General features: G+C 45.9%; 1 protein-coding gene across 1 annotated transcript; it reads right to left on the bottom strand.

The window, feature by feature from the left end:
* Positions 1-692: 692 nt before the first annotated feature.
* Positions 693-27,085, bottom strand: kcnh1b (potassium voltage-gated channel, subfamily H (eag-related), member 1b). The gene is made up of 11 exons (XM_077023355.1): positions 26,103-27,085; positions 25,029-25,152; positions 24,563-24,669; positions 24,339-24,467; positions 23,700-23,818; positions 22,811-23,203; positions 14,978-15,407; positions 10,799-10,998; positions 9,761-10,013; positions 6,956-7,167; positions 693-2,792 (listed from the first exon to the last, which is right to left on the bottom strand). The coding sequence occupies exons 1-11, from the start codon at positions 26,173-26,175 to the stop codon at positions 1,944-1,946; spliced, it is 2,889 nt and encodes a 962-aa protein (XP_076879470.1). The 5' UTR covers positions 26,176-27,085; the 3' UTR covers positions 693-1,943.
* Positions 27,086-27,205: the final 120 nt, after the last annotated feature.

The following is a 27,205-nucleotide window of genomic DNA, read 5'->3' as shown; positions in this document are numbered from 1 at the left end:
TTCTAAAAAGATGAACATGAACAGACACATGACACGGAGTTCATTGGTCTTTTTAACGCTAGGAAACATCAGTATGAGAGGTGAGGATCAGAGCAGGTTATGGGAATGTTGCACAAAAGGCATTCGTGATGTTGGAGATGCAAGAATGACAGATATGGGAATCTGTTCATTATCCACAGTACAGAAATGTATCATCACATGTATGAAAACGCAAATGAAACACAAAAGAAAACCTGTTTCCATAAAACTGTGTTTGCATTCAGACTCACATAGAACATTACAGATTTCAGGCATAGAATCCTGTATTTAGAACAAACAGAAGTGCAACTTAGCTGTCTTTGGACATTTCACATGAACATAATTTAACAAGAAACCTTTGTAAACTGAACTGTAATCTATGGTAACTACAAAATGTTGAGTTTTATATATACAGTATGTGGTAAAAAAATAGACAATACTAGATATTTCAGACTGGCTAAAATATGTAAAGAATGATTTATTGTACATAAAAGCTAAAGCATGCAGCTTTTATAGCTTGTGACCTTCTTAAAGATTGTTATTTTAAAGTTTCTCCCCATCAATCCCATAGATACAATGTCTTGCACAGATGCATGTTTTGCCCTAACAGCACACTGCATTTAGGTGGTGAGATCATGACTCAGGACTCGAAATACTGTAACAGGGAAAACACAGCAAGACCTGTGATTGGCCACCACCCATTCCAACCATTCAGGAACCCTGTTATGCTCCTAGTTCATCTCAGACACAAGCACCTACAATAGTGATCACTAAATCTCTCCATCTCACAGCTCATTCAAATGATGCATATAACTATGACCATAGACTTTGCACTAAAGTGCAAAATGAGCTGTTCTTTCATATATCTTAACAAATTCTTTTATTGACAGTGAAACAAAGAAAAATACAAATGATCACTTTATGAAAGCACACAGGCAGAACCGTGAGATCTTTAACAGATGATGTTAATTTCATTAACATCTGAGCACATTATTACACATCACACACGCATTTATTGTGGTATTTATTTATTGTGGCTATGTTATTCCTGATCCTGCCACAGTTTCAATCCTTTACCACCAAAGCATGCTCTTCAACATAAAACAGTCACCATATTGCTTATACATCTTATTATATTTAATTAATTAAAATATTCCTAAAATGAAAAAAAGTCTTCTTCCGTTTCTGTATTTCAGAAAATGAAAGGGCCAGATGTTCAGGGTGAGGCTGAACATGTGCTGCTGTTACTAGGTCAAGTGTCAGGTCAAGGTCAAGTGTCAACACCCCTGAGCTGCTGCTGGAGACATTTGGCTTTGACACAAAGTCTCAGAGTATTACAGTTCTAAATAGCATGCATTCTCAAAGAGATCTGATTAGGCTATGTTAATTTTTATTATATAACCTAGTCTATTGCTGTTTTATAGTTTTTCAAGGAAACTTAAACCCTGGCCATATAAATTAAGGTATTTTTTGCAGTTCAGTTAATTTTCTGTTGTGTTCAGTTTCAGCAATATAATAGTGTCCACTGTAGTCTATGTGAAATGATCTCTGTACTGTACCATGGTGACGTGTCGCAGACTGAACAAATAATCAGAGACTAACTGGTTGTGCATTTTACAGAACCCAGTAGATCCACACTGATTCACTTTGCATGACACATTGAAACATAATCCAATAACAAATGAAGGCAACATTTGATTGCTTTAGTGAGAGCACTTACAGAGCTTTTCAGAGTCAGGCATGAAAGGGATTTGCATAGCTCACAGCTACACTTACATTTCACTGAATCTGAACCTGTGCTCTCCTAAAGTACCTCACCCACAGAGGACGGGGTTAACCCTAACCCTATCATCATGACAAATCTCCTAGCACCACCCCCATTAGAGACCTACCAACAAAGTCACGCCCCATTCACAGAAGGGTAGTTAGGATATGTCACTATCTTTGTTTGAGTCTGGTGACTCAGGCTGTGATAACTGGAACAGGTGTGTTGATGTTGAGGCCTTTCTTGCTTTGAGAAGTGCTAGCATCTCAGCTAGCTGCCCCTCGAGTGTTGACATGCGGCTGTGGAGTGAGCGAACGTCTCCTCTCAGCTCGTGCTTCAGCTCGTGGAAGGAAGCCTGGAGACTGTGATCTGGAGAGGGGAGGAGCGCCCTCCTGCTCTCAGCCTGCCCTGGGCTCCGGTCTGGAGGGCTTCGGCCCGACCCCTCACCCACGTTATCCAAACGCAGGTCACTCTTAGTGATGCCGCTGTCAAAGGAGTCCGTCTTTTTGAGCGACAGCTCGTCTTGTGACTTGGTCCTGTCGGGGAGGGTCTCCATGGACTCTGCTTTGGAAACGGAGTCCCAAGAAAGATCGGACTTCCCCGTGGACTCCTTAAAGCGACCCCAGGGTTTGGACTTGGGTGGCTCAGTAGATTTCCTGCTTGTTTGAATCGTGCTGGAGCCAACAGGACCGTGATGTTTTACTCGATCCGAATTCTTTGAATTAGTTGCAGCAGATGAAGAGGAAGACCTGCGTGTTGCAGAGTTCTCAGTGATTGTGACCATGCTGGTCGTTGGGCTGACCTTACGGGCCACTGTCTTCTCCGTGTGGATGGTGCCTCTTTCCACATCTACCTCTCCCTGGCTAGCTCGTTCCACTGCCAGCCTCGCCTCCTTCTGCTGTCGGAAGCGCTGGAACAGGCGGCGAACAGGGTGGTCTGGTGGAAGGTTGAGAGGGCCTTCATCCTTCCTCTTCTGCATCTCCTCTTCCTCCCGCTTCACGTCGTTGATCTTGCCACAGGAAAACACAGCAGCCTTACAGAGCAGAAGGAATGACCGTGGAAATGGTGCATAAGTCTTATCATGTGTTGAACAGGTGGTTTTATATTCCTGCCAAACTGATTTATACTGTAGAAAGCCTGCTTACATAGTATAATGAAAACAACAAATATAATTCCCCAAACCAACATATTTCACTCCACCTTGAATTTTGATTTTGAAATGGATAATACAGCATCGACACATCCTCATCCCCTAACATAAAGGAAAACTCCACAAGACCTGACGCCTATCTAAGGATACAAATCATTAAACAAACTCTGCAAACAGACATGTGTGTTTGTCCTTACCCTAACCCTAACTAACCCAAACCCTAATCCTAATCCCTAACCCTAATACCAACCGGGGATCATGTGAAATAAAGCTGTGCTTAGTTTTACTTCTGTGCCCTATATGCATGCCCCAAAGCAAAGCAATGTGGGTATGAGAATCCTGATGAAGCCTAATGGAACAGTCCCTCTCCGAGATGGGTCTGCCCTGCTATATCCAGCCTCAAAATACTGCTGTACTCATGAGGAACCTTCGTGAGAGCTGAGGTCTTACAGCTGAGTTTACTTTCATTAACTGGAACAATGAAATCCCAGGTACTACCCCATATGAGCGCTACAAAGATGCTTCCTGTTTCCTGTTATCTCAATAACACCGGCTATGTGTTCCCCAGCCAGTAAAACTAGTATGCAGGAGGAGGGGCCACTGCTCCCCACCATGCAGTCCACTTCACGCTGCATAGCCAACAGGACCATCAGGGACATACAAGACATTTAGGTGCGTCTACAAGACACTCAGGCACTGGAAGTAATGACTGACAGAGTCAGGGTCATTATGAATTTGAAGAGAAACGAAATACATGATGTGGGACACAACCATGTCATCATGTTTGACCTGCGCACTGGTGTGAACAGCTCAGCCCGGTTGAGTGTGTTCATGCATGCGGACGCAGGGTTTATATGTTAGCACCAGGTCCTCCTCTGAAGGTGATGTCACTCACCTCTGGATCCCTAATGCTCTAGAGCATGACAAAAATCTGCTTAGAAACCAATTATTCGATTCCCCAGCAGTGGGTATGACCCAGCATGCAAAGAAGCCAGAACTGTTAAACAGAGACATTCTGGAGGATCCCCGGCTTGTGGGGTAGTCTCACAGCCTCTCACGTTTCAGCAGGATGAAGATGACCACCCTGGACATTTCCCTGTCTGGACGCTTCAGAAGTGGCAGGCAGAGGTTACAACCCAGCACACGAGCATCAGAAGACTGGGTCAAAATATATTAGAACATATCCCTCACGTTTGATTACCAGAACATATCCCTCACATTTGATTAGTAGAACCTATCACCTCACGTTTGATTACCAGAACATATCCCTCACGTTTGATTACCAGAACATATCCCTCATGTTTGATTACCAGAACATATTCCTCACGTTTGATTAGCAGAACATATCTCTCACGTTTGGTTACCAGAACATATTCCTCACGTTTCATTACCAAACGTATCTCACATTTTGTTACCAGCACGTATCTCTCACGTTTCTGTATCTAGCCCTAGTATAATAAATCAGCATCTATCAACATCTACAGCAGCTTTGCATGATCATTTCTTTCATCTTCATCATCATGTTATTCTTTAGACAAAAACTCACTCCTGAATGTTTATTTGTTTTTGTCTTTTTTTAACATTTTTACCTCAGGCAATTATTTTTGTCCTCTAAATCTCACCACTGAATTACTGAGTCACCAGATCCCAGGATTGTTATTTTATCAACATGAGACACATCAGCTTTTCTCCTTGCAAGCTGCATACACAGCAGCCCAAGCTCAGCATGGTCAAACATGAGAAGCGTTTTCCACTCATATCTAAAGAAATACTGCATTTTATGAGGGACATCTGATAGTAAAGTCAAGGTATCAGTGAAGGCCATTTTCAATTGCAGTACAGACCCACACAAAATATAAATGCTTTTCTGCTTTGAACCTTTCCTTCATGAATTTGGAATCTTTCAACGTAGCTTAAAGTGAAACTGTAACCTTGCTATAATATCCAACTATAAGTGCAGAATGTCTCATCATCACTATCAGACATCTCACTAGACATGTTTAAAAGCGCTACACTCGGTGGACACCTGAAGCTCAAAGCAGGAACATTAGCACACGAAGGCATGAGCAGTTCCCCCTAAACATATACGGTTCATAAAACTGCCACAATAGTTTTATTTGTGTGTAAATAATTTGCTTTTGCTCTTTAATAACATAAAATCTCAGGGTTAAAAGGGTTATAAATTTGCCATTTGCCAGTTTAATTTGCCATTTGCTTTGAGCTACTGGATAGTCTCGCTTTTAAGAACATGTCTCACATCTCCTGACTCACACGACATGTCTCTCTGGTGTGTCCAAGCCCTGAAGGCAGGACACAAGAAGCAACAGAGACAGTCACGTGAGCCTGCATACGTCTGTCAGTGCTACCAGTGTCCTACTGGGCAGAACACTGCATCCTGGCCCAGCCCATCCCACACCTGTCATTCATTACAGGTCCTTAGAAGGATGGACAGAGTGAACATGAAGAACATGAAGAAGAGGAGAACATGAGTATTTGGTCAGAGAAAGAGAAAAAAACATGCACATTAATGGGCTTGTTAAAGTGACTGTAATGTGAAAGGAAAGGTCAGTTAGACACAATCCTTTCAAAGTCATTACTCAGCCTCACGCAGTGGGAAAGCAGCCCACACAGCAGTCTGTCAGAGGCGGGACTCCTCCACTTTCCGCTGGAAGGCAACACTGCTCTGTGGCAGGGAAGCTGATATTCAGTGCTCTATTCAGCGTACAGACCCGTGCTGTCGGGTGGATGTCTGAAGGTCACACACCCCTGTTCCTTGTCCCTGTCCAGAGTTTTGAGGTTTGACTGGGGAAGTCAGTTACCTCAGCGGAAACACACCATGATGTTTTATTCACTGACACGCTTCTCACACACCTTTTTAATGCTGATAAGTGGTCTGTGACTCCATACATATATGTGTGTGTATGTGTGTGTGTTTGCGTAATTAAGTGAAAATTATTACTCCAGTTATTAAACCATTAGTAAACATGATCTCTGGACTTGAACACTTTGTACTTACAAAGTCACAGAGACAAAGTCAAAGGCTGTGCAGTAAATCCCCTAGTATAATATCAAACTAATGAAGAGGCAGGAACACTGGGCTCCATCATGAGTTAGGACTCTTTAAGGTCCACTGTGTTTGGGTCGTGTTTGGGTAGAACCATGAGAGTGAATATTCACCAGTTCATTCATGTCACTTCAGATGAAGAAGTGGAACAGTTCTGTGTGAGTGTGACTAATGACCAGCTGTAACAGCAATTAAGACTCCAACTAATCTAACACAGCTTTGAGATAGTAGCTCAGATTAAACGATCGTATTATCATTATCATTTTAAAATCACAATAATATAGTTATGTTTAATTACAATTTGAGCAGTACCTGTCATTTTAAATTCTGTTCTAGTGGTTTACTGCCTACAGTGACAAAAGGCAAAGGATAAGTGAGGCGTGGCCAAAGGCTAAGAGAGGCGTGACCAAAGGCTAAGTGAGGCGTGGCCAAAGGCTAAGTGAGGCGTGGCAGTTCTGCAGTGACAGCAGCCTGCTAACCCCCCTACTCTCCAGCTGAGTCCTCACTGTACCAGCCTCTCTGGAAAAGTGCTCACTCCAAGAACAGCAACACAAAATTGTTGTCACCATTAAGTCCTGATACGGAGTGTGGCTGACAAAACACTGTGGGAAAAGACATGATTCTGATGTGTTTCAAACTCATGACAATATCTGTGAGAGGTTCTATAAAAGCAGCCCAGCATACTGTAACCACCTCAGTGTTCAACTACCACTGCCATAGATGATTAAAGGCCAAATCAGCCCTGATATATTTCTGAAGAAGCTGATCAAGCTTTGGTTATTCAAACACTGATGTAACATGCACTAAGGTTCCCAGCCACTGCTTAGCCAACCATTATAAACATCATAACCATTAATTGGCAAAAAAATAATGCAGAAGGCTGTGAGAATGATGCTGAATATAACTGGATGTGATTACGGTTGAACAGTGACCCTGATCGGAGACAGTGTGGATCAACGCCACGCCCACTCACCCTCTTCCTCAAATTGTAGGTGAGTACCAGATTCCGTGAGAAGTGGTTTGAAAAGGCAATGTAGAACTCCAGAACTTTCTGCAAAGCGTCACGTTTGATGATATGAAGATCACAATAGGTTAGTGCTCTGACATTAGCACAGGACTGTGCTAAATTCACTTCCTTCCAGAACACATCTCCAAACACATCACCTTTTCCTGAAACAGAGAGATACAGAGGGAGAAAGTTTCAGTCTTTTACCTTCATTCGTTGGTCCGACATTATGGATCATGAGAAAGTGAATCTGCCCTGAAAAGATCTCATTAATAAATGAGATTATAATGTTAATGTACTGAAAGTCAAGCACTTCACTGATAAAATGCAAAACATAGCTGACACAGCAATGCAACTTTGTTAACATTTTAACTGTAAACTGAACTGTCACATGGTCTATTATTGCATGTCAAAATTACAAACATGAAGAACAGCTTGAACCCTAGCCCTAACCCTCCCCTAACCTTATCCTTCCCTGAACCCTAACTCTCCCTGAACCCTATCCCTCCCTGAACCCTAACCCTCCCCTAATTTTATCCCTCCCTGAACCCTAGACCCCCCCAACCCTATCTCTCCCTGAACCCTAACCCTCCCCTAACCCTATCCCTCCCTGAACCCTATCCCTCCCTGAACCCTAACCCTCCCTGAACCCTATCCCTCCCTGAACCCTAACCCTCCCTGAACCCTAACCCTCCCCTAACCTTATCCCTCCCTGAACCCTATCCCTCCCTGAACCCTAACCCTCCCTGAACCCTATTCCTCCCTGAACCCTAACCCTCCCCTACCCCTATCCCTCCCTGAACCCTAACCCTCCCCTACCCCTATCCCTCCCTGAACCCTATCCCTCCCCAACCCTATCCCTCCCTGAACCCTAACCCTCCCCTAACCCTATCCCTCCCTGAACCCTAACCCTCCCCAACCCTATCTCTCCCTGAACCCTAACCCTCCCTGAACCCTAACCCTCCCCTAACCCTATCCCTCCCTGAACTCTAATCCCAAGAATTGATTGAGCAAAAAGTGCACAAAATCAGTAGAAAATGAATCTTTTTACTTCAACCTGTTTAAGCAGCATTTACAGCACAGTTCTTGGCCCAGTAGTCCTTAAGAAGTTTTTGGATGTACTACACTAGTTTTCTTAGTGAGTCACTACTTTTGTTTTCTTAGCCATTCAGTACTTTTGCTGGCTGCCTTGATTGATCGAGTTCTCCGCGCCCTTCAGTGAACTCACCGCACTTTAAACAGTCTGCATAGTAATTATGTGCACCATGGCAAACTCACAGTGTGATAATTAAGGGCACAGCCCTCTGTGTATGAACCTGCACCTCCAGCCCACACACACACACACACACACACACACACAGCTGTGATCAAAGCTGCGGGGGCCAGGGTGGGACAGAATTTATCAAAAGATGTTAAAGTAAACATGACATACGTGACAATGTAAATCTGGAGCTGTCAGAGGAAAAGAAGACAGAAATGTATGTTTATCCTTCAGATCTATTGTGCTGAAGGCTGACTGTTCCAAACTGAGAAAGACATTCATTTTTGAACATGCCTAAATGCAGGGTTCACCCAACATGAAAAATTAACATTTGCACCACATACCACTTACCAGCATTCATCTTCACCCACAATCTCATCACATCTGTCAACAAGAAATGACAGGATAATAACCCTGCCGAGTTGCAGTACTGCAACTTCTCTGCAAAGGAGTCCAGACCCCCAAAGGAGTCCCAGCCCCAGAACTCACAGTCCCAGAACTCCCAGGCCCAGGACTCCCAGGACCAACTGTCCAGTCCCAGTAGTCCTGCCCCAGAAGTCCCAGTCCCAGGAGTCCCAGTCCCTGTCGTTCCGCATCTTGCAAACTCATTTCACACTTCCGTCCACCATTTCAGTGATTGCACACAACTGCTGCTAATCAACCAACAGGAAGCAGATATCAGAGGACTGCTTACTTGAGCTAGGCCACCCCTGAAGGTCTCATTATGACACTTTGACTACAGGCAATACAAGTAGAGTCTCAGTATAGATCCAGAAGCCTGTTCTTCCAGAGATCCTGTTAAGAATGTTAACCTATTCATTACCTTAACTGAAGAACAAACTCATTCAGTACGAAGTCTGACTCAGTACTGAGCCTGATTTCAGTACCAAGTCTGATTCCAGGCTACTGTCTAGGACCTCTGGGAGGTTCAGTGACATAAATCATTCAGTCACGAAGAACAGCGTGAAATACACACAATGCATTCTTTTCTGTGGGAGAGTTCAGGAAGGGTTAAGTCTACCATGTTTCTCTAATTCTTAGATGCTGACTGGAAGACTGGGCCAGCTAATGCAACCACCAAGTAGAACAGCTTCAGGGTTCAGATCTAGGGCACAGAACACAAGTGTTCTAGTAAACGTTAAGTTAGCTTTGGCATATTTATGGGCAATACCTGTTCTGTAACATATACTATAAAATCCAAGGTATAAGACACATGAGAGGACTCAATAAACACAGTAATACCTTCTGACATGAAACAAAAAAAAGATCACAGAAAACACTATGACTAGCAGATCTGAAGCACAATGAGAAGTGACAGACACTTGCAAAGACAAACAAAACAGAAGGAAGTATTTTTCCATGATGTAATGAGAGTGTGAACAGGTGGCAGTGCTTATGGGGGCGGGTATACTGGCCAGACCACCAGCAGTTACACAAACCGTCAGTGATGTGACGCACAGCAAGTAACTGAAGTCACTTCAAATAACTGAACTTACCCAAAATGGCCACCACCTCATCGTCCTGAATGACTTCCAGGGATCCAGACACCACAAAGCAGAGGCAGTCCACGCTCTCCCCGGCGTGGTAGATGAGGTCCCCTGGAGCACTGTGGACAGTCTGGAACTGTACGGCTAGGGCCCTCAAACAGCCGTCGCTGGCCAGACGGAAGGCAGGATGCTCTTTGAACACCTTCCTGTTGAGATGGACGCAAATATCCGCACGCATGTCCTTCGGGCAGATCTGCAACACCTGAAAGAAAAGTAAGGATGAAAACTTCACGCCCACAGTGTCTCAGATGACCCTAACCCTAACCCTTCACCCCCACAGTGCCTCAGATGACCCTAACCCTAACCCTTCACCCCCACAGTGTCTCAGCTGACCCTAACCCTAACCCTTCACCCCCACAGTGTCTCAGATGACCCTAACCCTAACCCTTCACCCCCACAGTGTCTCAGCTGACCCTAACCCTAACCCTTCACCCCCACAGTGTCTCAGATGACCCTAACCCTAACCCTTCACCCCCACAGTGTCTCAGCTGACCCTAACCCTAACCCTTCACCCCCACAGTGTCTCAGCTGACCCTAACCCTAACCCTTCACGCCCACAGTGTCTCAGCTGACCCTAACCCTTCACCCCCACAGTGTCTCAGATGACCCTAACCCTGACCCTTCACCCCCACAGTGTCTCAGATGACCCTAACCCTAACCCTTCACCCCCACAGTGTCTCAGCTGACCCTAACCCTTAACCCCCACAGTGTCTCAGCTGACCCTAACCCTAACCCTTCACGCCCACAGTGTCTCAGATTACCCTAACCCTAACCCTTAACCCCCACAGTGTCTCAGCTGACCCTAACCCTTCACCCCCAGTGTCTCAGATGACCCTAACCCTTAACCCCCACAGTGTCTCAGATGACCCTAACCCTAACCCTTAACCCCCACAGTGTCTCAGATGACCCTAACCCTTCACCCCCACAGGCTCTTTGCTAACAGATGAATGTCTGGGAGTTTCTAACCCTCTGTTGGTCTCCAGGTACCTTGTCAGTGTCGATTCCCCGAGACATGGACCAAGTGGACACGATGTAGTCCATGACTCTCTCACTCAGACCCTTGGGGACCTGGTAGAGCTTCAGGAAGTCCCGCACACTGTTGAGCATCTCATGGTAGCGGTTGGTGTTGGCGTACATCTGCTGGAAGATGGTGGTCACGTTACCAAAGATGGTGGCGTACAAAAGAGCTGGAACGACACATGAGGAACGTCATGAGATCATGAGAAACGCCATGGCAACACGAACAACTTGATTTAAGAATCTGCTTCTGGTAGAATGCAAATGAAAAAATATGAATAATATATGTAAATGAAAAAGTATTAATAATATTGAACAATTAAGCACCAATTAAGAATTGAGAACAGATTTTAAAGTGACTAAAGGCTTTTGTAATCCAGTTTGGTGACACTAGTTATATTACAAACAGCACAAAGTTTAGAGTTAAGTCACAGCTCCCTACAACACTGTGAAACACATCTGTTGGTTTCACTGCCTGTAAGGACCATTTGCCCAGAACTGATGGCATCCTGCTATCAGCCACCCTGCTGATTGGTCAGCTGTGGCTCCGCCCCTGCCAATCGATTCCATCTCTGCCATTTTGTTCATGACTCAGCAGTTCTTCACAGTCATGTCATGCCTGGTCCCCTTCAGGTGCCCCTTGCTCCACAAGAGGTGATACAATTCAATTCTTCCTCTGCCAATACTAGCGACAGATGATACAGCTGCATACAGTTCCAGGTGAAGTGAAGCATGATGTCCACCCTGCCTTAATGCAGTGGACACCCAGTTAGGTATTAATCCTTCAGCTGCTCCTGGCCTAGAATCTACCTCGTTTTCTACAGAGCACCAGAGTTTCTCTCACAATGGCACAGCACAACACAACACAGCTCAACATAACAAATACAACACAACACTGCTCAACACAACACAACGGCTTATGAGTGGTGGCTCACAGAAAGGATGTGTTTGTCTGGTAGTCATGGTGTGAAATTAATGGAGTTCTCCTGTAAGCAGGCAGCTCGAAGGACAAGTTCTCTCCAGGCATAAAACTACAACCATCCATCATGGCCAGACATACTGTCCAGAAACAGTAGCATTCGCTGTACAATAAGTACCTGGGTACATTGGTGATAACAAAACCAAGCCAAGTCAACCATTCACCCGTGATACCATTCACCAGTGACACCATTCAACAGTGACACCATTCACCAGTGACACCATTCACCCGTGATACCATTCACCAGTGACACCATTCACCAGTGACACCATTCACCCGTGATACCATTCACCAGTGACACCATTCACCAGTGACACCATTCACCAGTGACACCATTCACCCGTGATACCATTCACCAGTGACACCATTCACCAGTGACACCATTCCCTGATAGTCACCCATGTCCCTCAGATCCGAGGACATTCCAGCCTAAATGCTGATCTAGTCTCCTGTGTGACACATCTGCTTTGTGCTGAGACTCACGACAACCAACATGAGCCATTTGTGTCTAGTCATGTTTTTTCCTGATTCCAATCTTGCCCACGTCTTACAGTCTGATTACTTGCCCTGTATCGTATAGTCTGATCACTTGGCCCATGTCGTACAGTCTGATTTCCTGAATTAATTCAATTTCATTTCAATCATTTCCCAGAGATCAGACCTCAAACCTGTGTTTTTATAAGACAGATATTAGATAGGCTTTTACATTAGGTAAGGTAACACTTGCTAACACTGTTTTAAAATACAGTATGTGATAGGCATGGCTGTCGAGGACATGAAAGGTGAAGCAGAGAACCATTCAGGTCCAGTCTGGAAGCAGAACCAGGAGGCACTTAGCCAGAGTATTTTACATATTTATCAGTATGAGAGTATGACACTTACATAGTTATCAGTACGACAGTATTGTGCACCCTGGGAATCAAACCAGTAATCCAGTGAGCTACAGAAATAGGCCTCAAAGAGTGCAGCCTTTCTGAACAGATGACATCACTTTAAGAGATGACATCACTTTAACAAGCTCTGTGTTTCCTGTTTACTATTAAGTAGCCTACTGACTTCACAGGCAGCCTATGTAAGAGCTGCTGATCTTATATGTAACAGAGCATCGAGCAGAGATGTCAGAGTCCTGCCCAGAGTCCTGCCCAAAGTCCTGCCCAGCCCTGACACAAACTCATCAGCCTCTGGAGACTGAACAAGCATGAAACAGAGGAAGAATATAGCATCAAAAACATGAAACAAGCAAACGTAACCTAATCAAGCATGAAACGGGAACGTGTAGCCGAAATGAACGCACATGGCACCCTGAGTATCCCTCTCACTCTGCATGTGCAGTTAACAGAGTAATAGTGTCAGAGGGGCAGCGTCTGCAATCTAACAAAAAATAAAAAAACAAAAAACAAAAACCCTCAGAACTGAGTCATTTATCATGGCTGTTCCACAGCAATGCTGTCAGACCAGGGAGCAATCTAGATCATCACACAGCTCATTACAGAGACCATGTACCACACAGGGCCTGGCAGAAAGGGTGTTCATCACAGACTTGGTATAAATGGGCCACCTGAATAAGGCCACAAACCCACGCATGCCTGGATCAGGTTGTCGTGTAAATTCACTGGTGCCTGGATCACAGGAGAGGCTACAGGAATCGTAGTCTGTGGAATTATATGAGGTTGAGTTCAGAACGAATTAGACTGTGATGTGATATTCCATTTCAAATGAAACTGCAGAAATGTGCAGTGATTTATGTCAATATTGAGGAATCCTAAAGCACACTAGTTCACAGGACCTAAAGGAAACTGGACTAATAAAACTGGACAAAAGTCCACATCTTGACTGCCTGAAAACACATAGACATTAGTAGAGACAGGGTTTCTTCCTGGGTAAAATGACTGTAGTCACTCTGGATCAGGGATGTCAAAGTCAAATACACCGAGGGCCAAAAAAACAAATTTGCTACAAGCCGAGGGCCGGACTGGTTCAATGTTTATTAAAACATATTAAAATGATTGCACATAGCCTATTGAACCAAGACCTAACACAGTGTATATTATTTTATGCTTAAATGAATAAAGCAATATTTTCTTATTTTCAAGTGAAAATATTTTTCAACAAGCAAACATGAATAAAGTAAAGGTTTGAAAAGTGCTGGAATTTAAGCTAAAGTACTTGAAAATGCTTGAAATTGTAACTACTTCGTTTCACAACAAATAACTATCTGACTGAACAGTTCTCTTGTATCTTGTAATTCCAGGACGAAACATGAGAGAACGTGAAGACGTTAATATTGGGCGTTTTGAAAATAAACAACCATTAAATAATGTGAATAAAAAGCGAATTATTTCGAATCATTTCGAATATATGTATAAATATTTAACTTAATTAAGTTTAACGTGCTGGGAAATATTGAAATGAACCTTGAAAGTGACGTACAAGTGCTTTAATTCCACCTTATAAAGATGTATGAACCCTGCAAACATGACTGTTCATTGCGCTGAGGCGCGGCGCGCGCAAAGTACAAAATTCGAGAGATGCACGACCTCGCGAATCGACAGCGCGCGAGACGCTCGCGCACGAGCAGAGCCACTGCGATTACGTTATTTTCGCCGCGCTGACCGCTTGTGCGCGCTGCAGTGACTTCGCGGGCTACCGTTGCATTGTGGGGAATGTAGTGTTTGTGCGTGCAAAACACCAGCGGGTGGCTGTGGCCTGCGGGCCGGTTCTAATAGTAATTAAATATCATCCAGGGGGCCATAGATAATCAATTCGCGGGCCGGATCTGGCCCGCGGGCCTTGACTTTGACATATGTGCTCTGGATGGTTGATTTATACAACCAGTCAAGCAGGTTCTACTGTTTTTATCCCTGAAAAGCCCCATAACCGCATTGGCACTTTTTTGCTGTGGGTTACAGTCCCATATACCCACCCGTCAGTCACCAGTGAGGTGAACACCCTCTCCACCATGACTGCTTCTGTATCCTGCTGCAATCTAAACGTGACTTCATAGTGATCTCACTTCACATACACACCGCATAATCAACAACATAATCTCCTCCGCTGATTAACATTTCACATTGTTCAGGAAAGCTGGACTTCTCTTGTCCAAATTATAATTTCCTCATATCATAATGTTGTTTATTATCCTTTCATTTCGCCTCCTCGAGAGCACTCACATCCGATCATCATCATGGCGACGGCGAAGATCTTCTCTCCGTCCGTGGTGGGGGCGATGTTCCCGAAGCCGATGCTGGTGAGGCTGGTCATGGTGAAGTAGAGGGAGGTGATGTAGACGGAGTCCTTGCTGGGTCCGCCCTCCCATCGGCCCAAGCCGCTGGCGTTGAAGCGGTAGGGCGTCCCCGCGGCCTCGGCCAGCAGGTAGAGCCAGCTGTCCTTGCGCACGGTCCCGTGTTCCTCGTCGATCACCTCGTAGTCCCCGATGCTGTACCAGATGCAGGCGAGCCAGTGTGCGGCCAGCCCAAAGACACACACCAGCAGGACCAGCACGGCGGCGCTGTACTCGATGTAGTGGTCCAGTTTCCGGGCCACGCGGCCCAAACGCAGCAGCCGCACCACCTTCAGAGAGCTGAACAGACTGCTGATGCCCTAAAGTGTTAGAAGAGACGTTAACCGACACAGACCTCTGACACACCCACAGACCTCTGACATCTGATCCGACAACAGACATCTGACCAACTCACAGACCTCTCACACACCAACAGGCCTCTGACCTCTGATCCACCCACAGACATCTGATCTCTGACCCACCCACAGACCTCTGACCCTCTCTTTCCACTTCACCCTGCAGAGCACATTTACATAATGCCCTTAAGGACTGTTACTCAACTCACTATTATTTAGCCCCTACACTGAAATCAATAAAAGAAGCATGTAATTCCATACGTGAGGAGTGTGAATCTGCCCCCAGTGGCTGCTTAGAGAGGGAGTTTTAACACAACTGGACTTGGAACCAACACAACACTGACATTCAAGCAAAACCAAGAATCTGGCACAGCATATCGACTACCATACTACACTGGAGCTCCACTCTGGCTGCACCTGTGTTGTCTTTTGCACTCTTGTGCATGCGTGCATGCACACATACTCACGCGCGCACGCACAAACACACACACACACACACACACACACACACACACACACACACACACACACACACACACACACACACACAGGAAGCATGCAAGCTTGAGCAGTGTTTGGTTAGCATATGCACAGCAGAGCCACACAGACACAGAAGGCTGAATAACCTGTGCTGTTCTGTGAGCTCGGGTGGTTCTGAGACCAGGCGGCGAAGGACTGAGTCTTCAGTACTATAACCCTTAGTTACATCACTCCTGCCACAGCAGTGGCACTTGTACAATACCCTAACAGTTACACAAAGCAATGGGAACATTGTTTCCAATGGGTATGTGGGTATAGCTTAAGAGGTTTAAGTGCATATAATTTGGCTTCTGTTGTAAAGATGTGTGCTTTCCACAGCAGGAGAGAACAATAACAAATTCTTGTTTATAGAGGGCAGTAGGGCACCTGTGTGAGCAGGTGAATCATGCTAGCAGCACCAAGGTTATGGGTTTGTGATAAATAAGAGAGTCTGCAAGGGTAATGTGATGTTTGACTGGCCCCACATGATTTTAGAGTTTAGAACACCAGAAAAACACAAATGCTGATTAGTAATGATTTTATAATTAACAAGTAAATTGTAGCATAATTTGTTCATTTGAAGATCAGAGCAATTTGATTAATCCCATTTTACAGACGAACATTTAAAATAATAAATAATCACATAAATAATTTGTTACTTTTTGGTGGTAAAAATGACTAGACTGCACAGTAGTGGCTCGTTTGTTACTGTCTGTTGAAACATGAGTATAAAGAGGAACCACAAGTACTTCAGTGGCATTTGGTTAAAACCACAGAGCAAACAGTAGCGGAGGACACGACCCGGATGGGCTCCGTTCAGTTGATCGTCCGCATTCAGTTTGATCGTCCCTCTGATGTCTTTCACGTTAGCATCCTGAGCACTACACCTGTGTTGGTCCTGTTCAGAACCTGGCACTGCTTAATCCAGCGAAGGCAGAATTGAGACTCGCTCTTCAAGAGCTTAACAAGACGGTTGTAAATGACTCAGATCATTCAGCTGTAAATCTGTCCCAGTGGAGCCCCACAGAAAAGAGAGGCACATTTGCATATTTGCAAGAATAGGTGGTATGAATTAGCATATTCTGTGTTCTTCAAAGCTGGGTATGCTTTAAAAAGAAAGTGATGAATTCAGGACATTGACTTCATCTATAAATACAGGTTGAAAGAACATACAAGATTATAAGTTAGTAATCTCAGATCTTCAGCAGTTTAAATGGGCAGAGTGTGTTTGTGTACATGATCTCTGAGAACACCTTGGTCAGTAAAGATTCCCATAGGTTGGACTGCTGCTGAGAGTAACATTTGTGCACTCTGAGAGTGCATCACAGAGAGCCTATCACAGCAGAGTGGGGCATTCTACAGGTACATCACAGCAGAGTGGGGCGTTCTACAGGTACATCACAGCAGAGTGGGGCGTTCCACAGGTACACCACAGCAGAGTGGGGCGTTCTACAGTGGTACATCACAGCAGAGTGGGGCGTTCTACAGGTATATCACAGCAGAGTGGGGCGTTCTACAGGTACATCACAGCAGAGTGGGGCGTTCTACAGGTACATCACAGCAGAGTGGGGCGTTCTACAGTGGTACATCACACCAGAGTGGGGCGTTCTACAGGTACATCACAGCAGAGTGGGGCGTTCTACAGGTACATCACAGCGGAGTGGGGCGTTCTACAGTGGTACATCACAGCAGAGTGGGGCCTTCTACAGGTACATCACAGCAGAGTGGAGCGTTCTACAGTGGTACATCACACCGGAGTGGGCCGTTCTACAGTGGTACATCACAGCAGAGTGGGGCGTTCTACAGGTACATCACAGCAGAGTGGGGCGTTCTACAGTGGTACATCACAGCAGAGTGGGGCGTTCTACAGGTATATCACAGCAGAGTGGGGCGTTCTACAGGTACATCACAGCAGAGTGGGGCGTTCTACAGGTACATCACAGCAGAGTGGGGCGTTCTACAGGTACATCACAGCAGAGTGGGGCGTTCTACAGTGGTACATCACACCAGAGTGGGGCGTTCTACAGGTACATCACAGCAGAGTGGGGCGTTCTACAGGTACATCACAGCAGAGTGGGGCGTGCTACAGGTACATCACAGCAGAGTGGGGCGTTCTACAGGTACATCACAGCAGAGTGGGGCATTCTACAGTGGTACATCACAGCAGAGTGGGGCCTTCAACAGGTACATCACAGCAGAGTGGGGCGTTCTACAGTGGTACATCACACCAGAGTGGGCCGTTCTACAGTGGTACATCACAGCAGAGTGGGGCGTTCTACAGGTACATCACAGCAGAGTGGGGCATTCTACAGTGGTACATTCACAGCAGAGTGGGGCGTTCTACAGGTACATCACAGCAGAGTGGGGCGTTCTACAGGTACATCACAGCAGAGTGGGGCGTTCTACAGTGGTACATCACAGCAGAGTGGGGCGTTCTACAGTGGTACATCACAGCAGAGTGGGGCGTTCTACAGGTACATCACAGCAGAGTGGGGCGTTCTACAGGTACATCACACCAGAGTGGGGCGTTCTACAGTGGTACATCACACCAGAGTGGGGCGTTCTACAGTGGTACATCACAGCAGAGTGGGGCGTTCTACAGGTACATCACAGCAGAGTGGGGCGTTCTACAGGTACATCACAGCAGAGTGGGGCGTTCTACAGTGGTACATCACAGCAGAGTGGGGCGTTCTACAGTGGTACATCACAGCAGAGTGGGCCTTCTACAGGTATATCACACCAGAGTGGGGCGTTCTACAGGTACATCACAGCAGAGTGGGGCGTTCTACAGGTACATCACAGCAGAGTGGGGCGTTCTACAGGTACATCACAGCAGAGTGGGGCGTTCTACAGTGGTACATCACAGCAGAGTGGGGCCTTCTACAGGTACATCACAGCAGAGTGGGGCGTTCTACAGGTACATCACAGCAGAGTGGGGCGTTCTACAGTGGTACATCACAGCAGAGTGGGGCGTTCTACAGGTACATCACAGCAGAGTGGGGCGTTCTACAGGTACATCACAGCAGAGTGGGGCGTTCTACAGTGGTACATCACACCAGAGTGGGGCGTTCTACAGGTACATCACAGCAGAGTGGGGCGTTCTACAGGTACATCACAGCAGAGTGGGGCGTTCTACAGTGGTACATCACACCAGAGTGGGGCGTTCTACAGGTACATCACAGCAGAGTGGGGCGTTCTACAGGTACATCACAGCAGAGTGGGGCGTTCTACAGTGGTACATCACACCAGAGTGGGGCGTTCTACAGGTACATCACAGCAGAGTGGGGCGTTCTACAGGTACATCACAGCAGAGTGGGCCGTTCTACAGGTACATCACAGCAGAGTGGGCCGTTCTACAGTGGTACATCCCACCAGAGTGGGCCTTCTACAGGTACATCACAGCAGAGTGGGGCGTTTCACAGGTACATCACAGCAGAGTGGGGCGTTCTACAGGTACATCACAGCAGAGTGGGCCGTTCTACAGTGGTACATCACACCAGAGTGGGCCTTCTACAGGTACATCACAGCAGAGTGGGGCGTTCCACAGGTACATCACAGCAGAGTGGGGCGTTCCACAGGTACATCACAGCAGAGTGGGGCGTTCTACAGTGGTACATCACAGCAGAGTGGGGCGTTCTACAGTGGTACATCACAGCAGAGTGGGGCGTTCTACAGGTACATCACACCAGAGTGGGGCGTTCTACAGTGGTACATCACACCAGAGTGGGGCGTTCTACAGTGGTACATCACAGCAGAGTGGGGCGTTCTACAGGTACATCACAGCAGAGTGGGGCGTTCTACAGGTACATCACAGCAGAGTGGGCCGTTCTACAGTGGTACATCACAGCAGAGTGGGGCGTTCTACAGTAGTACATCACAGCAGAGTGGGCCTTCTACAGGTATATCACACCAGAGTGGGGCGTTCTAAAGGTACATCACAGCAGAGTGGGGCGTTCTACAGGTACATCACAGCAGAGTGGGGCGTTCTACAGTGGTACATCACACCAGAGTGGGGCGTTCTACAGGTACATCACAGCAGAGTGGGGCGTTCTACAGTGGTGCATCACAGCAGAGTGGGGCGTGCTACAGGTACATCACAGCAGAGTGGGGCGTTCTACAGGTACATCACAGCAGAGTGGGGCGTTCTACAGTGGTACATCACAGCAGAGTGGGGCCTTCTACAGGTACATCACAGCAGAGTGGGGCGTTCTACAGTGGTACATCACACCAGAGTGGGGCGTTCTACAGGTACATCACAGCAGAGTGGGGCGTTCTACAGTGGTACATCACACCAGAGTGGGGCGTTCTACAGGTACATCACAGCAGAGTGGGGCGTTCTACAGGTACATCACAGCAGAGTGGGGCGTTCTACAGGTACATCACAGCAGAGTGGGGCGTTCTACAGTGGTACATCACACCAGAGTGGGGCGTTCTACAGGTACATCACAGCAGAGTGGGGCGTTCTACAGGTACATCACAGCAGAGTGGGGCGTTCTACAGTGGTACATCACACCAGAGTGGGGCGTTCTACAGGTACATCACAGCAGAGTGGGGCGTTCTACAGGTACATCACAGCAGAGTGGGGCGTTCTACAGGTACATCACAGCAGAGTGGGCCGTTCTACAGTGGTACATCACACCAGAGTGGGCCTTCTACAGGTACATCACAGCAGAGTGGGGCGTTCCACAGGTACATCACAGCAGAGTGGGGCGTTCTACAGGTACATCACAGCAGAGTGGGCCGTTCTACAGTGGTACATCACACCAGAGTGGGCCTTCTACAGGTACATCACAGCAGAGTGGGGCGTTCCACAGGTACATCACAGCAGAGTGGGGCGTTCCACAGGTACATCACAGCAGAGTGGGGCGTTCTACAGTGGTACATCACAGCAGAGTGGGGCGTTCTACAGTGGTACATCACACCAGAGTGGGGCGTTCTACAGGTACATCACACCAGAGTGGGGCGTTCTACAGTGGTACATCACACCAGAGTGGGGCGTTCTACAGTGGTACATCACAGCAGAGTGGGGCGTTCTACAGGTACATCACAGCAGAGTGGGCCGTTCTACAGTGGTACATCACAGCAGAGTGGGGCGTTCTACAGTGGTACATCACAGCAGAGTGGGCCTTCTACAGGTACATCACAGCAGAGTGGTGCGTTTTACAATGGTACATCACTGACTTGTCGGTAGATGTGCCATAATAGTGACTGATGTGTCGGTAGATGTGCCATAATAGTGACTGACGTGTCGGAACGGAACATGTGCCACGATACTGACTGACGTGTTGGAACATGTGCTATAATAGTGACTGACGTGTTGGAACATGTGCTATAATAGTGACTGACGTGTTGGGAGATGTGCCGTAATAGTGACTGACGTGTCGGTAGATGTGCCGTAATAGTGACTAACGTGTCGAGAGCTGTGCCGTAATACTGACTGACGTGTCGGTAGATGTGCCGTAATAGTGACTGATGTGTCGGTAGATGTGCCATGATACTGACTGATGTGTTGGAACATGTGCCATAATAGTGACTAACGTGGAGAGCTGTGCCATAATAGTGACTGACGTGTTGGGAGATGTTCCGTAATAGTGACTGACGTGTTGGGAGATGTGCCGTAATAGTGACTGATGTGTTGGGAGATGTGCCGTAATAGTGACTGGCGTGTTGGGAGATGTTCCGTAATAGTGACTGACGTGTTGGGAGATGTTCCGTAATAGTGACTGACGTGTCGAGAGCTGTGCCGTAATAGTGACTAATGTGTTGGTAATGTGCCGTAATAGTGACTGACGTGTTGGGAGATGTTCCGTAATAGTGACTGACGTGTTGGGAGATGTTCCGTAATAGTGACTGACGTGTCGAGAGCTGTGCCGTAATAGTGATTAATGTGTCGGTAATGTGCCGTAATAGTGACTGATGTGTTGGAACATGTGCCATAACAGTGACTGACGTGTTGGGAGATGTGCGGTGATACTGACTGACGTGTCGGTAGATGTGCTGTAATAGTGACTGATGTGCAGAGCCGGAGTAGCTAATCGGGAGATTCGGGAGGATTCCCGATGGGCCGGCTCATGTCAATCTCTAGTTTGGGCCGATTGGGAGGGAAAAATAATTTTGGGCCAGATTTGGGCATGAAACTCCCGGACTGAAAAAGTGGCCCACTCCGGCCCTGCTGATGTGAGTCATCTACAGCTTCCAGCTGTGTCCCTGTAAAGCTCTATGAGAGGACGACATAATGTAGCAACACTGACAACATGACTGCCACCTTCACTTCCCCACATCCAAAAAGAAATACTGTACTGAACAAAGCCACTGTAGTGAACAAAGCTACTGTAGTGAACAAAGCTACTGTAGTGAACAAAGCCACTGTAGTGAACAAAGCCACTGTACTGAACAAAGCCTGCCATGCTGAACTGCTGTCACTGTACACACCACACCATATCCATCCACACTGATTCACCACAACCAAGAACTCTCACTCTTTCAAAAACACTGCATCAAAATAAGGTCTGCTCATTCACAGCTACCAGAACATTCACATCAAAAAAGACATCATATGATGTGAGGTTTAGACATTATACAGGGAGAGTAGAGCTGATCTAAAAGATTGCTAAACACCAAGGTCTGTGCTGCAGTAATTATGATGTCCTGTGGTCACCACATCTCACACACTGCACAAATCAACACAGTATCCTGCATAAATGCTGGCACAACACAGCACTTCAAAATGATCAGAATGTCTCCATCATTATTTCACTTTGATTCACTGCAACAAAGATTTTGTGCTGAGAACTCCTAGGAATGTCTAACCATATGAATCTTCTGGAAGTAACTGGAAGATCTCTCACCTCATCAACATTATCAAACGCATTGATGACGTCATAGGGCAGGCAGGACAAGAGGTCAATAATGAACCAAGTCTTTACATAATTCATGCGGATTAGCTTCGGGTCCGAGATCACCTCCCCAGCAGGCCCAACAAACGTGGTGTGGAAATTCAACACTATGTCCACTAGGAAGATGACGTCCACGATGCTGTCCACCACCAGCCAGGCCACGTTGTTCTGCTTGGTCTTGAAGGACACGTTGTAGGGCACCATGATGGCGGTGTAGAAGGTGAGGATGAGGATGACCCAGTCCCACGTGGTCTTGAAGGTGCAGTAGTGCAGGATGATATGGGGTGGTGTTCTGGGGGTCTCCTGCTTGTACTGAGGGAGGATGTCTGAACCCAGTTGGAGTACCTGGTACGAGAGATGGATAACTACAGCTTTTGGACAGCAGTTGACTTTATTAGCCGAGTTTTAAAAGGCTACTGACTACTGAGTTATCCTTTAATGTCTGTTACATAGTGTACTGAAAGTGCACTGCTAAATCACAAAACGTTTACAGCCCTACTTTTTTAATCTCGTGGCTTCTAATGTTCAGAATGTATATCTTTGTGTTTTCCTTCTGTTCTTGCTTGTGTAAAGCTGACTACGAGATACAGCTTCCTGAACTTTATCATATATCAGTCCTTTAGACATCACAAGAACAGGAAGTAATAACATCGCTTACTAACAAGTCATCAAAATAATTATCAGCCATTATACTGTTTTCTTAGAAACAGGAAGTACTCAAAGATGGAAGTTGTATACATGGAACTAGCCCAAATTTGCATTTAATTTGAAATAAAAGGTTGCCTCAAATGTATTGGGAAGTAGAACACACACACACACACACACACACACACACACTTACCTCAGCCAAACGAGAGTGCTTGTGGACATTCTCACCCTTATGCACAGAGGGAGTCAGCTGTTGAAGGACCCCACGGCTGCTGGTCAAAGCACGTGTCAGACGAGCAAACTTGCCCCATCCTTAAGAAAAATGAAAAATCTATATAATAAATAAACAACTTTTAGGGAAAATTTATATAAATAAGACTTCATGCCTTCATAGAGGTTTAATTAAAACCAAATGCTATGGACAATTAATTATTGCCAATAAACTTCTATCTGCAGAGCCATTTAAATAACCATTTCACTATGCGAGCATTTGACATGTTAGAGTTACTGACAATTACTGACAAAGTAACTTCATTGTTCACAAGCCTGTTTAGAGGACAAGAGCTCATGAGAGCCACGCCTGCTTGGAGCCCTGCTCTGCTCCTCAGATACTGTACCAAATTTATCAGAGACAGCTGATTCACACACACTGATTCACCCAGCTGTAGCTCAGCCAAATACCTGCAAGCCATATGCCAGCTAACAATAAACCATTTACAAGCAAATCACTCTATAATGGTTTACCCCTGGCCTCAACACATATACCTTGATCACAGAAATCTTATTATGTCAGTTTATCACCTGATACGTCCTCTGCTGTCACTTCACAAACCTTTAACTGCATCATCCTCAATGGGTTGTTTAAACGCAGTGATGTCATTGAACGTGCACAGGAAAAGGACGACTTTGTCCTGCTCATTGCGGATCGGGGCGATCTTGACAAAAAACCACACAGGCATTCCTGTATGGAGTGAGGTCATTGGAACATGGTGAGCTACAACACACTGTACGGACAGTCTCCATATTTGCTGATACTGTCTTTTACAGCCTACTTACGATTCTTCTTGTACATGAGAATTTCAAAGGAACTCATTTCATAGTTCTCAAAGGTCTGGCGAACTTTCTCGGTCGTCTCGCTGTCTGTGAGCTCGCCATACATGAAGCTGAGAGAGGGAAAGAACGGGTGATGCACACAAATGAGGTTGCTGCAAACTGTCCAAGAGCAAACGAGCGGAGCTTCAGATCAGCCGTGCTGCTTCACTGGCAGCGTCCAACTGTATCAACACTGCAGTCTGTGTCCAGCCTTCTGATCTTGCAGGATGCAATCGCAGAGCACTGGATTGCATATCTGTATTTGCAAAGAGTTAAGTGGGATGTGCCTCAGCACACGGGCTGTCTGCACTGCTCAGCTGGGTCGCTCTGTAGGTTTACATCCACCTCATTCGTATGAATAAATCAGAGCTATGCCATCTCAACGTGTGCATAATGTGCATTATTTCGTTAAACACAAAAAGACGAAGACCTGCAGGTGCTGCTCTTTTGCATGACCTCAGCCCGATGGTAGCCAGACAGTTTGCAGAAGCCATCATTACTGTAGACAATGGGCCAGTCCACAATTTGGGCATTTCCCAAAACAAAATTGGTGTCTGGAGAGAAACAACAAAACGTTAGCTATGCAAAACAGACACTGAAGAAATTGAGAAGTGTTGTCCTATCAAGACAGAAGGATGTCTGTGTGTCAGAGCAGCAACCAAATCTGCTTTAAGACGTTGTTGTGTGCACAGTTTCTTTATATTCTATGTTTGAGCATTTTTTTTCAACAAAATGAAGTAGCACTGACGTTACCTAAATGCTGAGGATTAGTCATTCAAATGGGAAATTTCTAACCAAAAGTACACTTTCAGTGGTCCCTTTGAGATTAAGTCTACAGTGGATTACATTCGCAAAGCCGCATCAGAGACATTCCAAAGGAGCCCGAGGGTGGCTTGGATTAAAGATGAAAACAGACAAGAAAACGTCTACTAGAGTATAAAAGCAATGGGAAAGGGAAATGACTTCCCAAAGCACTAATTAAACCGACATCGTGGGGACGCTTAAACAGTGAGTTTATACATGAACAGAAAGACCACAACATAAAAGGAGGACTAGGAAGGAAAGGGGATCAGCACTTCAGACATGTATACCTGTCTGTCTACGAGACAATGTCCAAACTGAAAAGTTGAAAAGATAACATGGTTAAGGGGAGTTCAGGTGTAAAACAAGCGAACAAAACAAAACAGCAGTCGAACCCAAACACCAATGCATAATCCTAACCCAAGAAACGTAAAGTAACACGAGCTTGGTCGGCTTTTGTCATGTGTGTTGTGATCTGCTAGTGTTGAATCTGTTACCTTAACGAAACAAGTGACCTCCAGCATTCAAATGAATTACATCTGACTGCATTACACCTGAAGTATAAACGTAAATGCAAAAAGCATTTGAACCCGGAGACTTTAATGTCATCCACGACTGTTCGTTGTCTGTTATTTCTTCAACGTGACCAAAAATGAACTTGTGAAAACAACATCATACTGAAGAAACGCTGCTACTGTCTTACCGTTGGACCTTCTGACAATGTTCTCAAGAAAAGTGTTCTGAGGTGCCACAAGTCCTCTGCGTCCCCCTGCCATGCCGACACCCCACTGAGTGAGAAGGTGGACACGCTGGATCGTGGAGTAATCCGGACGAGGACGGTCAACTCCCTCTTAGACGACTACATGGTTAAGATGCTGTGGGGAAAGAGATGCAGGACCGTCCCGGTAATGGTGCTGCCCCTATTGCAAACGTAGTGCCACGCAAACCTCCATCTAATCGACGAGCTGCATCCCCTAACCTGGGTCGGTGTCACACATCCAGACGACGAAACAGATATAACAGATTCTGGGTTACTTAATGAGTCCATCACCAGCCCCCCTATTCCCCATCTACATTACCCAAAGATTGTTGTAAAATTTAGTTTATCCATCAAATGGAGACCTTAACCACATTCAAACTATGTACTTTTGCGCGAAATGGGTGTTATACATTAATTGAATTTACAATAGGCTAAATAGTATGGTGCATACCAATATTTCCATGGGCTACTATTTTTATGAAATAAATGAATGACTGGATAGTGGAAGATCTCGTACGCAGCTGTGCGCACACGTCAAGAACTCCGCGATAAGCGTCTGAACATCATCAAGTTCTCTGTGTTGTGGCTCCATCTGCTGGAACGATCCGTACATCTCGCTACTGAATGTCATGCGGAGGTCTTCAAATGTATGAATTATGCTATAAGACGTACCTAACGTAGGAGAAATATTATTAAGCTAATTGAGTTATTATGGGGGGGCACAATAACAATACAAAAACGCACTTAAGCGCGCACACGCACACTCACACTCACACACACACACACACACACACACACACACACACACACACACACACACACACACACACCCAACACGCATGCCTACACACACACACACACACACACACACACACACACACAAACACAACACGCATGCACACACGAAGTTTAAGGGATCTTAAATCTGTCTGGGCGGGGCCTATTTGTAAATATGAAATCATTCAGAGCATTAGCTACCATTTATAACACGTTATTATACTTTGTATTTTGGATTTTTCATTGGTATTTTTCATTTCAATAACAAT

Source organism: Brachyhypopomus gauderio, chromosome 12 (genome assembly GCF_052324685.1).
Source record: "Brachyhypopomus gauderio isolate BG-103 chromosome 12, BGAUD_0.2, whole genome shotgun sequence".
In the NCBI taxonomy this organism is placed as follows: domain Eukaryota; kingdom Metazoa; phylum Chordata; class Actinopteri; order Gymnotiformes; family Hypopomidae; genus Brachyhypopomus; species Brachyhypopomus gauderio.
The sequence above is the reverse complement of the archived record's forward strand: the minus strand, read 5'-3'. Positions and strand labels throughout refer to the sequence as shown.